At 42.2% G+C, this 15,552-nt stretch overlaps 1 protein-coding gene across 11 annotated transcripts in view; it reads right to left on the bottom strand.

Annotated features, from left to right (window-relative positions):
* Positions 1–15,419, bottom strand: part of dtnbb (dystrobrevin, beta b) — a 34,144-nt gene extending 18,725 nt beyond the window's left edge. For 5 of the 11 annotated variants that reach the window (XR_011178389.1, XM_069152744.1, XM_069152739.1 and 2 more), the window contains exons 1-10: positions 15,194–15,417; positions 12,818–12,865; positions 11,522–11,589; positions 11,192–11,272; positions 10,867–11,080; positions 8,527–8,612; positions 8,055–8,209; positions 7,834–7,939; positions 6,622–6,788; positions 4,756–4,880 (exon numbers count right to left, since the gene is read on the bottom strand). Coding sequence is in view for 10 of the 11 variants with exons in the window: in XM_069152744.1 (XP_069008845.1) it covers positions 4,756–4,880; positions 6,622–6,788; positions 7,834–7,939; positions 8,055–8,209; positions 8,527–8,612; positions 10,867–11,080; positions 11,192–11,272; positions 11,522–11,588 (1,001 nt within the window). In the remaining variant the exon portion in view is untranslated. The other 6 variants (XM_069152747.1, XM_069152743.1, XM_069152742.1 and 3 more) reach the window with 6 other exon arrangements.
* Between the last annotated feature and the right edge of the window lie 133 nt (positions 15,420–15,552).

Raw genomic sequence — 15,552 nt, 5'->3', positions numbered from 1 at the left:
ATTTAAAAGCCACTATTTGATTTCCCCTCTGAATATTTGGATTAACCCTAACAGGCGTCCTAACTCATTCACATCAGTGTCCGAGGCGCTGTGGTTCAGGGACTGAATAAATGCTGATTAAGGACACGCGGTCCAGACATCCAAGCCGCCGTCTCAGAGGTCAAACGGGAGTGATGAACTGACACAACATTTAGGCACCGAGAGATCAAAGTCTGCAATGCGCTAAGCCTCGTGTTACCTGCGTGCGTTGAATGACAATGCGCCACCCGGTTCCTTGGTGCTCTTGGCAGTTGGCAGGGAGTAGGGATGATGGGGATGGCGGGGGGGTTGGGGGTGGGGGAGGATTAAGTCTGGTGGCGCCCCGTGCGCGCACGTTCACCTTACCCCCGACAACGACAGATGCGCGGCTGCCTTCAATCGCCCCTCAGCCGTCTAAAAATAATATGCAAACATGAAGCACCCTCTCCTGCTGGCGACGGTGCGCCTGTTTCTCCCCCCGCGAGGCCGTCAGTACCTCGGCCACGAAAACCCAAAGGATCCCGCGCTCTGAAAAGTGAATGACGTGCCCGTTCTCTCCATTTTTAAATGACGCTGATGGAATTTTTTTGCATCAACCCAGAGAATTAAAAAAAAAAAAAAAAAAAAAGAAGATGCGAAACAGATGAAAGCATTTTTTTTTTTTTAAATGTTAATGGATTTCTGGGGATTATATTGAGTGGGAAATTGCTAACTAAATATTAAATATGGCACTGAGAATGTGACACTACGATGCGCGTTCCGCATTAATGCAAAGTACGGTGAGATGCCTATTTTTTTTTTAACTTTTAGTCTATTTCGGTGCTTAAAAAGTCTTCTGGCAGTAGCGGTGCTAAGTCTGAAGGTAAGAAGCCGTATCCTAGATTTAAAGTTTACGAGACAGACAGCGCATCCCCAAACCTAGAACTCATCTCCAAAAACACAAATCCAAAAAGAATCTCGCTGACAGGTTGAGTGGAGGGAAGGGAGAAAAAAAATAAAAATAAAATAAATAAATAAATCCACAGCTCAGCTCACTGTTAGTTTTCGCTTTTCACATGCCAGTAAATATTTCAAAACTGTATCGGATATAGCTGCACTTTGTCTTGAGGACGACGTGAGCGTTTGGACAACTGGGAGACTCATGTCCGTTTGATTTGGCCGTTTTGATCAAACCTGAGACGCCCTACCCTGATTCTGCCATTGTTACTCACTCACGGGCAGCTTAGTCACACACACACACACACACACACACACACACACCTGAGAGACCACGGTTGAAGAATGCCTCCTGGTTTACAATGTGAAATAACAGCCTCTCCTTCAGCCATAGCATTCATCAGGATTGGCACACTGCCACGCTCATTTTAAAATTTAAACAGTGGATTTTCCTCTCACTCTTATTTCTCGGCAATAAAATGAAGTCAGCGTAGAATAAAACTGGGGAGGCTTGGCAGTTTTCCTGCGACTAATTATCTGAGAGGATCCGGTTCGAGGGAATACTTCTGCAGCCACGAGAGGAGAGGGAATGGTGCGCAAATAATTACTGCATTCACCCATCATTTCGTTGAAATTGACCATTAACAAATGGGAATTTTTCCATTAGTGCGAGTTCGTCTTCCTCACGCCTCGTGGCTACTAAGAGAGCAGTTGATTTACAATTAGTAGCATGTTGGATTTAATGGAAATACTGAACTTCTTGGCAATTTCACGCGTCTCGGTGCCACGGCCGACAATATAACCGTTAATAAGAGTAGAACTGCTAATTGTAACTCTAATTTTTTCGTATGGATTTTTAAACTACTGCAATATAACATATAAATTGGTTTGCTTAAGAGGTGCCGGTGGGCAGATTTTATTACTTTTGGATGGAGCTCGGTCTTTACGCTCAGCTGAGCAAAATCTTGTAGCTGCAGCTTCATATTTATTGAAGAGAAATGGGAGTATTATTGATTTATTCATTTCCACAAATTTATTTTGACAATTTGGTTTTCACATGGATTACTACGCAAATGAAATATAACATGCAAATGAGCTATACGAGTGCATGTAGATAAGATAGGCCAACAGCTTCCCTCTGTTTGAAGTCTTCATGCTAAACTAAGCCGTCTTGTAGCGTCATATTTAAAATGGAGAGACGCGAGAGTTTTATTGATCTATCCATCGCCACACATTTTACTTTGGTTTTTGTGTGGATTACACAAACGATATATAACATGCTAGTGAGCTATAGAGGTGTTATTAGACTGGCTTAGGGTAACTGCTTTCCCTTGTTTCAAGTATTTATGCTAAGCTAACCAGCTGCTAGAAATAGGACAGATGAGTAGTATCAGTCATCTCATGTAAATCAACAAAAATATAGTCTGGATATTTCCCCCCTGCGTTTATGTTTTTCTACAATACGCCTGTGGATTCGCCAATAGAAGGTATTTGTCTGTCACTTTGAAAACAGGTACAGTTAAATGTGGAGGCGTTAAATCGGAACCAAAATTGAGAATGGCAGTCACTGATGAATACATATTTTTGAAGGGTTGTCAGATTTAAAAACATCTTTTCATTGCAGGGATGATGAGAGGCGCTACTTCATCGCCACACACACAAATAAAAACACAAAAGCTCCCGGAACCTAAAACAGCTCATTTGATTTTCTTTCTCCGCCATCACGAAACGAGGAGACTTTTGGTAAATGTCCTGCCTGCGTCAGAAAGAACAATGGAGACCAAAAGCCAAGCAAACAAGTAGCAGGGGACGGGGTCAACAGTCACATCCATTATCCTAAAAGTCAGTGAACAGGCACACACAGTGCCACCAACCTTGAAATGCCATCTGTGCGAGCATGAGAATGCACTTTGTCCATTAAAATCTTAAAAGGAGAGCAAAACAACAAGAAGTTCCTGGAATTTCTAACCAAAAACGTCTATTCCAAGGACTTTCTTCTGCGCTTGCACCTTCAACATCTCCACAGCGTACGTGACACACGTCCAGTCACTGCACAGACTGCTGATCGCCAAACTCAACTCTACTTTTGTATTAAGTTTATTTTGAATAATTTTACCTCGATTTAAGGGAATCTGTTGCGTGGACTTCTTGCTCGCCACTTTGCCTGAGCCGGTTTGTTACAAAACGAAAATGATTGGGACCCACTGGTTTAAATCTTGCAGTGAATTGTGATGTATAAGGGTATGTGAAATCCTACTTTGAAAAGTAGCTATTACCTATGGCCGTAAAATACTCGTCGCGGAGTAAGTGCGATATTTGTATCTAAAGTAGAAGGACGCACAAGTTCTTGTAAACTGTACTTCTACACAGTCTTCAAAACACTAATATTCCTTCAGTTAAAAAAAACCCACAAGAAATACCAAAAAAAACTGCCTTTCAACTGTAAACTCCGGAGCTATAAGAGCCCCAACAGAATCCATGACAGAACTCAATACTCCCAGGGCCTCCATCATCTGAAATAATCAACATAAAAAAAAATAAAATAAATAAAAGACACGGATTACTGTTTGCTGGGGGCACAGGAGAGACATAATCCAAAATAGTTCTGGACACAAATTTCATTTTTATCAGTATTAATCTACTTGTGTGATGTAATTTCATGCTACACAGCCTATACTGCGCGGCTTAATCTAATCGCCTCATCTCTCAGTTGGAGGGAAACATCCGGGGTCGGGAGCCGATTCTCCACGTCGTGAGGACTTGTAAATTTATGCAAATGTCAACTTCATGTGAAATGCATAAGTTTGGGCAGAATGCAGAAAAATCCTCTCGCCGGTGGGCAGAGCCTGGATGGGAGGAACTGATTCACGGGGGGGGGGGGGGAAACAAAACACAAAATCATTGCATTTACGTTGTGTCTGTTTTCATGGCGTTCACCGGGGCGATTTTCTCACCCCGTGGGGCGGCTCGCTATCAATTATTCACTCGCGCTCGCCAGCAGCAAAAAAGCACAGAGAAGGCAGCTTTAGAGTTACGATCCTGACTGGAATGCGAAGCTGGATTTTTGTCGTGAAATGCGCCGTGGGGAAATGTTTCATATCAGGAGGTCGAGAGGTTTCCTGTGATCCCCACTAATGACAGAAAAGCAAGCACAATCGTGAATCACTTTTCTTTTTTTCTTTTTATGTCTGCAACATTATTCCATATTTGTCTCGTCGGAGGCCAGAGAAAAAGCAACAGAGCGACAATGGAGAGGGAAAATATGGAGTGACCTCAGCGATGTGGACTGTTGTGGATGTTCCGTATCTCGCCGGTGGAATTGATTACGGAAATCAAACTATTTTTCAACTGAAATGTAAATGAGTGTGCGGGATCCGAGACAGCAGCATAATATAATGCATTTCCTATAATGACTTCCAGGAGCCTCAAAGCTGTGGAATGGGAGATTTATACCGCTGTCCCCCCGCCCCCCGTTTCATTGCCAGCAGACTGATGAGGATGACTGCGCTTTAACGGCAGGAGCCGCCGAAGCCGTGTAGTATATCAGCATTTCCATGTTGGCAAATAATCGGGGGGGGGGAGTGGGGGAGTGGGCTGGGTGTTGACAGCTCGGCGAGATGGCACGCTATCAGTCATGTGGCGGCGGCGGAATGGAAAGATGGAGGCGGTTACATGACGGGGAACAGACTGTAGATCACGAGCACACTGGGCCTTGGTGTGCTCTTAATCAACATATCAGTGGGGCTCGCCTCAGCGGTCGCACAGGAAAGTCGCAACGAATGCGCCGAGGACGGCACTTACACGTTGTGGGTGAGCTCCGGCGGTCGCTCGGCCTGCTCGGGGAACACGGGATGCGGCGGCTCTCCGATGGGGACGCAGCCGAGGGATTTACTGATCGCGTGGCTCAGCTTTTTGGCCGGAGACTTCTGCAAAGGTGGGCGGGACAAAACAGAGCATCCCGTCACCTTGTTGCACTGACCGCTTCGTGTCGGGAGGAGCAGGAACAGTTTTAAGCGGCGGCTGCTGCTTCGTAGGACATTTGCACAACTGGGTCAACAGTTTGTTTACTGTTTTGAAACAGTGGATCAGCGGTAGTTTCCTGCCGACTCAGCGACGACGTCCATCTGCTACTTCACGAGCAGTTTTAGACGCCCAAACTGTCCGACGGGCCATAAACTGCAAAACAATGTGGCGATTACGCAGCGGTCACGTTTACAATCAGCCAACTACAGATGGTTGCATGACTACAGAGGTAGTCGCATGAGGGGAGGAGTGTTGAAAACTAATGTGCGTTGACAACGTAACAATAACATGTCCATTAAATTTGGTTTGAACCGCCTTGAACGAGGGACTTGTTTGATTTAAGGCCTTTTTCAGGAGCTTCCAAATTATCGAGTGCTATTTAAAAGTCAGAAAGTCACAAGATACTTTGACTTTACTATAGTGATACAGCCCTGATATGACATGAACGTGGCATCACCATACAAACCTCTATCTGTATGGCTAGTTTCAGATGAGTGACACTGTAACTGTAGGTATGGTTTTAATTTGAAGTCACTTATTATAGCAACTTCAGTACGCTCACATCTAAGCATTAGCACGTTGCTCTTGGCAATGTTTTAGTTATTGTAGAAACAGAAGTCAGACTGATCAATTGATGTGTAGGATTATGTGTATTTTCTATACAAACAAAAACAACTGTAGACACAGGTGAAGCATTTAATATAAAACAACAGCACAGGAATAAATCTTCTCCTCATGAGAATTATAATGGCCAGTTGTTGTTCAGTCTGATTAAGAGAGGTTGTGATTTATTTCATGTGTGCTGCTGTTGATTATACTGAATGGTGTTCCGAATATTTTAGGAACACCTCATAGTACATCCCAGTGCAGTTCAACAGCACCACAAATTACAGTCTCCAAAATAAATCAACACCTCTCAGGTCAGACTGAATAACTGAACGGTATAATCCTCATGAGAAGAAAAGAGTTATTTTCTGTGCTGTTGTTTTATATTTAATGCTTCACCCGTCAGTGGATTTAACGTTTTGGTTGATTGGTGTACGTTGCATTTGGAGGCAGATAGGGAGGAATGCCAAATTCTGAAACCAAAGATTACAGGAAGTTTTCAGAAGAGGAAACCGAAGGCGACGCGGCACATAATGTCACAGACGTGTTTTCATACAAATTTATCACAAAAGTAGGACAAGATCCAGGACAGATTGATCCACCTCACCTACTGTATGTGCTAAATGTTTTTCACATCGGAGACAGTGTTTTGTGTTCGATCCGCTCAGGCATGTCATTCCCGTCCTGCAGCTACACGAGCAGTCGGTCTTGTCTGCGCCAAGTTGGGAAATGGATTTGGGATCCAGCGGCTGTGACTTCCCCTTGTTTCAATTTATAACATAATGATTTGAGCTTTGGGGGAATGCAGCGACACGGCAAATTCCAATCAATACCATTTCATTTGACAAAATGAGTAAAACACCATAAAAATCCCTCTTGGACTGCGTTGAAAGGACGGCAGGAAATGTAGGGAGACGCTCGCGGTGTTGTAAAATCCCTCCACACACACACGCGGGAAGGGATATTGACTTTGGAAGTGTTGAGAAAACGGGGAAGAACATAGCGTAAAACTGAGCGAGATCAGAGCTCGTTCCTTACCCAAGACGAGTGCTCCTTCATCTGGTGCTGGTTGCTATGGGGACCATTGGCATGGCCACGCCAGAAGCAGCTCTGGCAGAGCTGGTAGCCATGGCACTGTTGGCACCGGTACCGGAAACCCATCATGCTCTCACTCCGGCAATAAGAACATTCCACCGGATGGAAGACTGAGTGGTGAAACACAACAACAACAACAACAACAACAGAGAGGATTTTCTGTCAGAGCAGAGAGCAGCGACATCTCCACACTCACAGTTACTGATAAAAAAAAAAAACCCAAAAAAAACACTGTTCTAAATATTGAGATTCTTGGATGTTACATTTATCAATTTTGTTATTTCATACTTGGACTCTCTTTTATTTTACAATTAATTATTGTAGCTTTTACTCAACCACATTTATTTGGCACATATAATTGCTGCTTTACAGATAACGCACCATAAAAAGTGATATGAAATTATGAAACGAAACAGACTGTTAAAGATTAAAGTAGTCGTTCCCAAACTTTTTGGCATATTTTTTAAAGCAGTGTCCGAGTTCAAAGTAGTCCCTTCAAAGAAGCAGACATTTCATTTTCCGACTTCGGAGATGGATTCATTAAAATAACTGTTCTGTGGACTAAAGATGTAAAAATATCAATAATTTTCGCAAAAAAGCAACAATTAGTAAAAAAAAAAAAAGTCCAAACATAAATACACATTTAAGCAGGTTTTGTTTTTTTTCTTTCCTTCCTTGTCAATCATCTCAGGGTCCCGCAAAAATGGAGCCGCTGAACTAAACTGTATTTTAAATAGATAACATTAGCTCCGCTCCTACCAGCCACAATACTAAAATGCGACCTACACATGGATCCGTCCATATTAACAGAGTAAACTATAATAAAAGGGATGTTTTAGTGCAGAGCCAGTACTTTTACATTTCCTACTTTCTTTTAATTTTTTTTTTTTTTTTTACACTGCAGGATCTTTACTGGTAATGGAATATATTTTGATATTGTTGTATTGGTACCTACTGGTTATGTTGCTCTCCTGCCCGCCACAACCACCTCACCTGCTCCCAGTTACCTTAATCAGACCCAGCTGCACTCACTCTATTAAACTCAGTCTCTCCCAGTTGCTGGATTGTAAAAGTCAAACCTTAATTACCCCCCCCCCCCCCCCCCACACACACACACACACCCCTTAAATTAACCCTAAAAAGGCATAAACTTACCGTTTTCAACATTAGCAAGTCGGTGCATGAGTGGCATCCATACAAGACATTGAGGGGGAGGATCTGCCATCAACACATCCAAAAAGGTGTTCAGCATGATCTTCTTCTGGATACAAACACATGTATTCGATAAGAATTTATAAACAAACAAAAAAACAAAAACAACAACTTATTAAAACCTGAAAGGTAAAAGAAGGTGGTTCACGGTATCTCCCTCCTACCTGCTGAGGGAAGCACGTCCGCACCGAGTGCTCCGTGTAGCCGAACGAGGGGCCCTCGAACACGGCTGTGGGGAGTTTCAGCACCTCCCGAAGAAACTGGTCGAACTTGGCGAACACCATGACACCACCCGAGTCGGAGATCTGTGAGAAAATATCTGCGAGACAGAACATGGCAGGCTTTAGAAATGTGGGAGCAAACTGGCTTTTGGCATTTATGTGAAAGGAAACTATTGATTCTCAAGCGCACGTGTTCTGCAGAGAGTTAATACATTTACATTTCAAGTAATTGAGCATTACATGTTCCAACAGTGCCCCCGTGTGTCTAATGTGTGCAACTACATGATGCTGTTCCCATACTGGACTGTAAACAACAGGACATATACAGACAACAAGGACATTAACTTTTGGAAAAGGCATTTGTATCTAGATTATCTGGCATTTTTCATGTAAAGGTGGTAAAAATGTGTCTTACAACGCAATTTGTCCACAATTTTCCCACCACACATTGTTGCCAGCATGGCTTTCATCGAGAAAACGGTCAGCTTCCCATGGCTTTCACTGCAAGTGGAGAGAGAGGAGAGGTTTCATCAGTACAGTAAAGTGACACATTGAAATAAAGAGAACAATCTTAGAAATTAGAAGCTGATATCATGGTGAATAAAATATCCATTTCTTTAAGGGTTTTGTTGCTACTTTTTCTGGTATGATCACAGCTTTTGGATGAATGTTAGCAAGCTTTTACCTTATTACATTCTACTGCAATCCTATAAATATTATACATCTATGAACCTTAAAATAAAAAATGGAATTGCAAAAGTATTTCTTTTCCTATTTTGTGGGATCTTTATTTAGCCCGTGAATTCTGCTGAGATTAATCAACTAAAAAAAACCTAAAAGATGTAAATCTGGACCACAATAAAAACAAGATTCTGCCGTTTTCAGGGGTAAAAATTTAAATTGAAACACATTAATGTTACATAAAATGTAAATATCATGAACTAAACCTTTAAATCACTGATGAATGTAGATACAGAAGTCATTATCAAGTTGCTATTCTTCTTAAAAATCTTTTTAAATTGCCTACAGAGACCAGCAGCTTCATTTCAGATTCATTTAGCTCTTGCTTCCGAGCAGCGGTACCAGAGTGCACGAAAGCTCTCCTGCCTAATTCAGTTTGGACCTCAGGGACAGACAGCCAAACCGCTTCCTGTGATCGCAGTCAGTCATTTCCACAAAGTTTCCCGGAGATACGGCAGCATGAATAATGACGGAGCGTGACCTGAATGGCCTTTACAGATAAAAGTAAACCGATTGAGTGGGTCCATGAATGGAGAGGACTAGCGGCCAATCAATTTGAGCACACCAGGTACAATAATGAGAGAGAGAGAGAGAGAGAGAGAGAGAGAGAGAGCTTTACGGTCAATAATAAACCTTTCTGCTCCTGGATGCACAGCGTCTGAGCCCTTGAACACTGAACAGACATTAGGAGGACGGCTGGACAGGAATACATCACCACAGTTACTTCAGCTGATAGGGAATTTTTTGTTCTCATCTTTCAATCTGTACTTGTTCTTACATAAATCAGCTTATCGCCAAGATTTCTGAGGCCTAAAACCTTTTTTTGGACAGACTGTTTGCACAATTACACTCTGCACTCACACATGGATATTATACTTGTTTTTATTCCAGTATTTTTAGATGGAGTATTTTGTTATGGACGCAGTATTTTTTTTTTCTTTTTCGGATGCAGTATTTTATTCCTGTTACCGTGGAGATGGTTTTTAGTTGGGGGGGAAACACAATGCTACTTGCCTGCAGTTATAAACAATTTCTTAAAGTTGCCTGGAAAAATTTGGTCCAATTTGGTGTTAAGTATAAAGAAAACTGTTCTGTAGCATTTATTTTATTCAGACATGAATGTGAAGATTTCTAACCAATGGTCCAAAACCAAAAGATAAGCCAAAGGACAAGTAGCAAATCCCCATGTGGGAAAAATAAGGATATTTTTTTGGACATTTTTGCCAAATAAATAGCTTCACAGTTTATTATTTAGTTGAGTGAATTCCCTTGAGTTTGTTCAATAAATAAAACCCAGCACATAAAATATGAAAAATCCAAGTATCCTAATAATGATCCCATTTTCGAGAGTCTTATTGGTGTTGAGGAGTGGATTTTGATTCATGACCTCAATACCTCTAAAATCCAGATTTTTGGCTCCGACAGAAGTTAATCATATACGTTCTTTTTTCCAGCGCTGAGTTCCTGATACTGAGTCAATCTGTATTTCTGTGCTAAAACTGCATGCTGGATCTAATAGAGAAAGGTGATGACTGTCTGTCGCTTGACATGGATGATAATCTGTTTATAGTAAACAAGGTATTTATTTGATCCCAGCAGCCGTCTAAGAGTCATCATTAGCATCACTTTATTTTGGTAGTCTGTGGAAATGACTCGGCAGCTACATGGAATTCAGCCCTCATCGTCACACGTGCGCTTTTCCTACATGTGACATGACTTCTTCTACTTTAGGCAGGAAATTCCTTCACTTCTAGTAATCAACAGATGAGAAAAGAATTTGACATCCTGCACTCGAATCAGATGCACAGATTTAAAAAAAAAAAGAAAAAGAAAAAAAGTGATGCTGCATGTGCAAATATTAAAATGATGCACTTGTTTCTACAAAACCATACAGAACTGCACAGCCCAGAACTTTATGTGACGTTTATTATAACACTTTCTAATGTTAATTTTTGCTTTACGGTTTCAGTGTCTTTATAATTCCCTGGCTTTGTGCCGGTCACCTGTCCCTTACCTGTCGTATGTGGCCACCATGAAGTTGAGCAGCAGCCCGATGGACTGCTCCACATTGATCTGGTGGGTGGTCGGCAGCCGCTTGTTGAGCTGGTAGTAGATGGAGGACAGAATAGTCTCCAGCCGCGACACATTGATCTCCGCGTTGTGATCCAATGTGTTGAGCCCGTTGTCACGAAAGGCTTCGATCATGTTCCAGACATCCACCAGATGAACTGCAAACAGACAGAGTGTAATCAATTAAGTCTGCGTGCCTGTTGGAAAATAAATGTCTGTGTTGGTTACACAGTGTCGTAGCGCTCTGAAAAGAGGAAGAAATCTCTTACGGTTGCATCTCTTCTGCACAAACCGGAGTTTGCAGGCAGTCCTGTAAGTCGACAACCTGATAACGTCAAAGTTTTGAGCTCCTGGAAAAAACAAAACCAGAAAAAAGTTACACACACACAAAAAAAACAAAAACAAAAACAAAAATCATCCACAGTCATCGTATCCAGTTTAATGAAATAAAATTAAACCATTTGCACACTGTCTTTGTGTGGGAGGAACGATACGTGCGAGAGACCACGCATCTCCTGTGCAACTTCGAGCCAGTCGGAGAATTACACGAGCTGACTGTGAATAGCGAAAAGAGATTTCTCTCAGTCGACTCTACTCACTCATCTCCATGAAGAGCTGTCTCTTCTCCACCATGGCCTTGCCTCGTTTACTGCCTTCCTCGATCATCCTGTGGCACACCAAACACCAGAACATGCAGCGTTTACTGTTCAGACAGCAGCATGAATGTCACGAATGCAACACCGAGCTCCTTTTTCATTGTCCAAAGTTAACCAGATATGATGCAAGTAAGGAAGGAAAGAAACTCATCACATATTGAACAAGAAACTGACAAAAAAATATAGACGGAGACACGTGTGATTTTTACAGCTAAAACAAAACAGAAAATGACTCTTTACAGCCTCCTGAATAAAATACAGAGGGTTATTTTAATAATGGACGACACGCTGTATATAATAAATAAACAGATGAAGTTGTGATTACTGGTGAACCGAAAGGACACAGGAAGTTCTTTCATCTTTATAATTTATTCTAAGGAGGACTGTGTTAATCATCACATTAACTATTTCCTGGACAAATATGTGACAATTACATTTGAAATTGTATTGATTTTAAAGCCTATATAGTCTAATAGTTAGACTGAACTGAAAACAAAAAAGCAGTTATATTCTCAAATTGCAAAGTGTCATGTAAGAACTGTAACTTATATCCAAAGCTAAATACTATAATTCACGTCCTGCATATAAATAATAAAGCAAAAAAAAAAAAAAAAAAAAAAAAAAAAAAAAAAGCTTTTCTCCGGGGGTCTGCATGCGGAACTACGAAGCTAGCCGTCGCTTAGCTTAGCATAAAGACTGGAAACGAGAGAAACAGCTGCTCTGTGACCTCTAAAGCTTCACGTTATTATTTCTATTTTTTATTTCATCTGCGCAGATGATACAATGTAAAATATGACCAGTCGAAGGTGTGCCGGGATCGTTTCTGCGCGATAACTTGCCGATTGAACTTCGGTGTTGTGTGTTTTTCCATTGACGGTGCCTGTCGCCGCTTCCAACTCGTGAAAGAAGAAAACACGGGGTTTCATTACTTCCTTTACTTTATCTTTCTACTATTCTCGTGTCATCCGAGCTTTTTTTTTTTTTTTTTTTTTAACGTTGTGTCACAAAGTCATTTCTTCAGACCAAGTGTCATTTTTTTTTTTTCTCTCTCTCCCCAATAAAGGACATTTTATTTTTGAAACAGTTACCTGCACTTCCCTTTTTATCCAATTAAAAAAAAAAAAAAAAAGACCTTTTCGGAGCGGAAATCAACACATCGATGCCGTGTTCAGTGGGTATATTACATTACGTGGCATATTTGGCTCAAGTGTTGTACAATTTCAAAAGAAATCTCCTCACCTGCCGCCGACTGAACGTCAAACCGAGTGAAGCCCTTGAACGTCGACCCTGTGAAGTAAAAAAAAAGAAAAAGAAAAGAATGAACGAGGCTCTCTTTCGACTTGATGTCACCCTCCCTACGAGAGATGAGCTGTTCCCCGCCGACAAAAATGTAGTTGACTTTTTAAATAAAGTAATTAACACCTCCTCTCTCTCTCTCTCTCTCTGCCTCCTTCAAGGACTTCCTTAACTCTTAATTTGTGCTTTTGTCCCCCCCCCCCCACTTTGTATCCGTCCCTCTCGGTCTCTCCTCCTGCAGAGATATCGGTGAGCAGGCTGAGGAGCACTCCGGCGCCCGTGGTCGGTGCAAATGCTAATTCTCCGTGACATCCGCGCTCAGCAGCGACTGCGTCCCGTGGGGGCTAATGACACCGACCGAGCTGCAAAGGAACCACTTAATGATGACGGACGCAGAGCACATTATAAAGGCCGGCCAATGACAGATGAGCGCCCCCTCGGAGAGCCCCAGTCGGACCGATCCAGAGTTGCCCCCCCCCCCCCCCCCCACACACACACACACACACAAAAAAGGTTTTTGGATCACATGCATGTTCATCAGCGGAGCGTGACCGATGGAGCCGAGGTTCTGCAGGCATTGGGAGGGTTTTCTCGGTTTCTTTCGCTCTTATTTTCCACCAAGCTCACGCCGACCTATAGTGTTATGACGGGGACACTCTCCAGCCACCAACTCGAAGCCCTCGACTTGCGTCGAGTGCTTCTTATTGCTCATAACCGTCTTTAAATGGGTCCTTCCACGAGTTACTGATTTTTTTTTTTTTTAAATTTCCAATAATTGGACATTATTGCGCCACAAATAATCAATAAAACAATCTGCAATCATTATTTCTGACAGCCCAAGGTGACATGACAATCCCAGACCCCCTAAATATTGAAGAAAAACCAAAGAGAAAAGCAGAAAATCGTTCACTTTTGAGAAGCTTATTCCAGACAATGTTTATCATGTTTGCTTGAAAACTGATTGAAATGACAAATTTTTCAAAATAGTTGCCAGTTATCTTTTTTTTTTTCTCTCTGATTTTTCTTTTTTCTTCTTCTGAGCAACTGATTGACTCATCCTCAGCTCTGATTTCACAAATGACAGATGCAGCTGCATTTTTCAGACAGCAGTGAACCACTTTGTGCTAAAAATCAAACAGCAAGTTTAATGCTTTCAGATTAAATCATGACGTTAAGCTGTCAAAATTGAAGGTTCACAGGACAATAATGGCACCTGGAGGAGACACTTTGGATCAACTCAGCCGAGCTGTATAATAAATGACGTCCTCAAAACGGAACACGACCAAAAACTGCATTTGGGCAGTTTTAAGTCAGAGAGCTTTTGCTTTGCAGTGGGAGACCCATCGGGCACATGTCAGCAAAATAACACAATGGTTCATTGTAAATATTCAGCCGATGAAATAACTGCTGGAATACATGAAGCAGGGTTGTTGTTTTTTTTTTGTTTTTTTTTTGGTATGTGTTGGCAGTCAGTCAGTACACGGGAGCAAAGGACAGCTTAATGGATAAGTTGATGATTTTATGTAAGATAAGAGAACAAGTTTTTAATAATTCATGACAAAATGAATTCTCAGCGCAGAGCACAATCTGTGAGATCACTGTGATAAAACTCTGGATCAGTGGGATTTTTTTTTTTTTTTTCTTTTTTAGCGAATCGTGTTTACTCATTTGCACATAAACAATCAGAGGCTCGTAATAAATTTGGATGTCAGACCGTTTTATGGTGAAGTCAGACTCACCACAGGCCTGTAAAGGTGCATTTTACTGTAACCGCACCTTCAGCTTCGAGGTAATGACAACATCCTTTGACGCGAGTCAACATAAGGACTCGGTTACTGCAGTATCTCCCCGCCGCTGATATCATTCACTTCTCCGTGTCCACAAGCCTTAAATTCTCACACTGAGCAGCACCGCAATACTTCAAATCCACTTGTGAAGCAACGGCAGAGCACAAAAAAACGCAGCCATATTGCTGATTTAACTGCCTATTTACCTTATTTCCGCAATGGGAATCGTGCGTCGTGATGGCCATACATATATATATATATTTTTTTTTTTTATTTTTTTTTTTTCGGTTAACAAACAATGGCAATCCTGCATCTTTTTCAAATCTCACTGGTGAGTCGACAGCCGAGTGCAGCAGGGAACTGGCCTCTACTGGAGGAAAATCACGCAGGTTGCGTTTAGAGCATCATCATCATCATCATCATCATCGGCGGCGGCAGCAGCAGCAGCAGCAGCAGCATCGGATTGGGAGGATAAGTGATCCAGGGTGAATAAAGGGGATATTTCCTCCGTGATTCACAGCCGCACTCTCACCTTTGATAAATCCACGCGCGTTTCCGCCGACGTTACAGCTGCCCGGGCGTTGAGAAACAGCTCGCACCATCCATCATCGTATTTCAAGCGCCTCTCGCGTCTCATTCGACTTCAATCTCGGCAACTGCGGTTGTGTAGCCGCACACAGAAACGTACGAGCGCCCCGCTCCGCTCGGCATCATCACCGACCCAGCGGCAGAGGACGGCAGAGCGCAAGCAGGCACAGAGATGCCATGCGCGACCACCTACTACACTTTACGCCTGTGCGCACGCACGCTGGTTAAAGGCGCACTACTACTATTACTGCCGTTACTCTGAATTATGATGCCCAGCGTAACAAACTGTAGATGAAACGAGAA

This window comes from Embiotoca jacksoni, unplaced genomic scaffold (genome assembly GCF_022577435.1).
Source record: "Embiotoca jacksoni isolate LCO1_2020_lvr unplaced genomic scaffold, fEmbJac1.0.p SCAF_18, whole genome shotgun sequence".
Lineage (NCBI taxonomy): Eukaryota > Metazoa > Chordata > Actinopteri > Embiotocidae > Embiotoca > Embiotoca jacksoni.
This window is presented reverse-complemented; position numbering and strand designations above follow the sequence as displayed.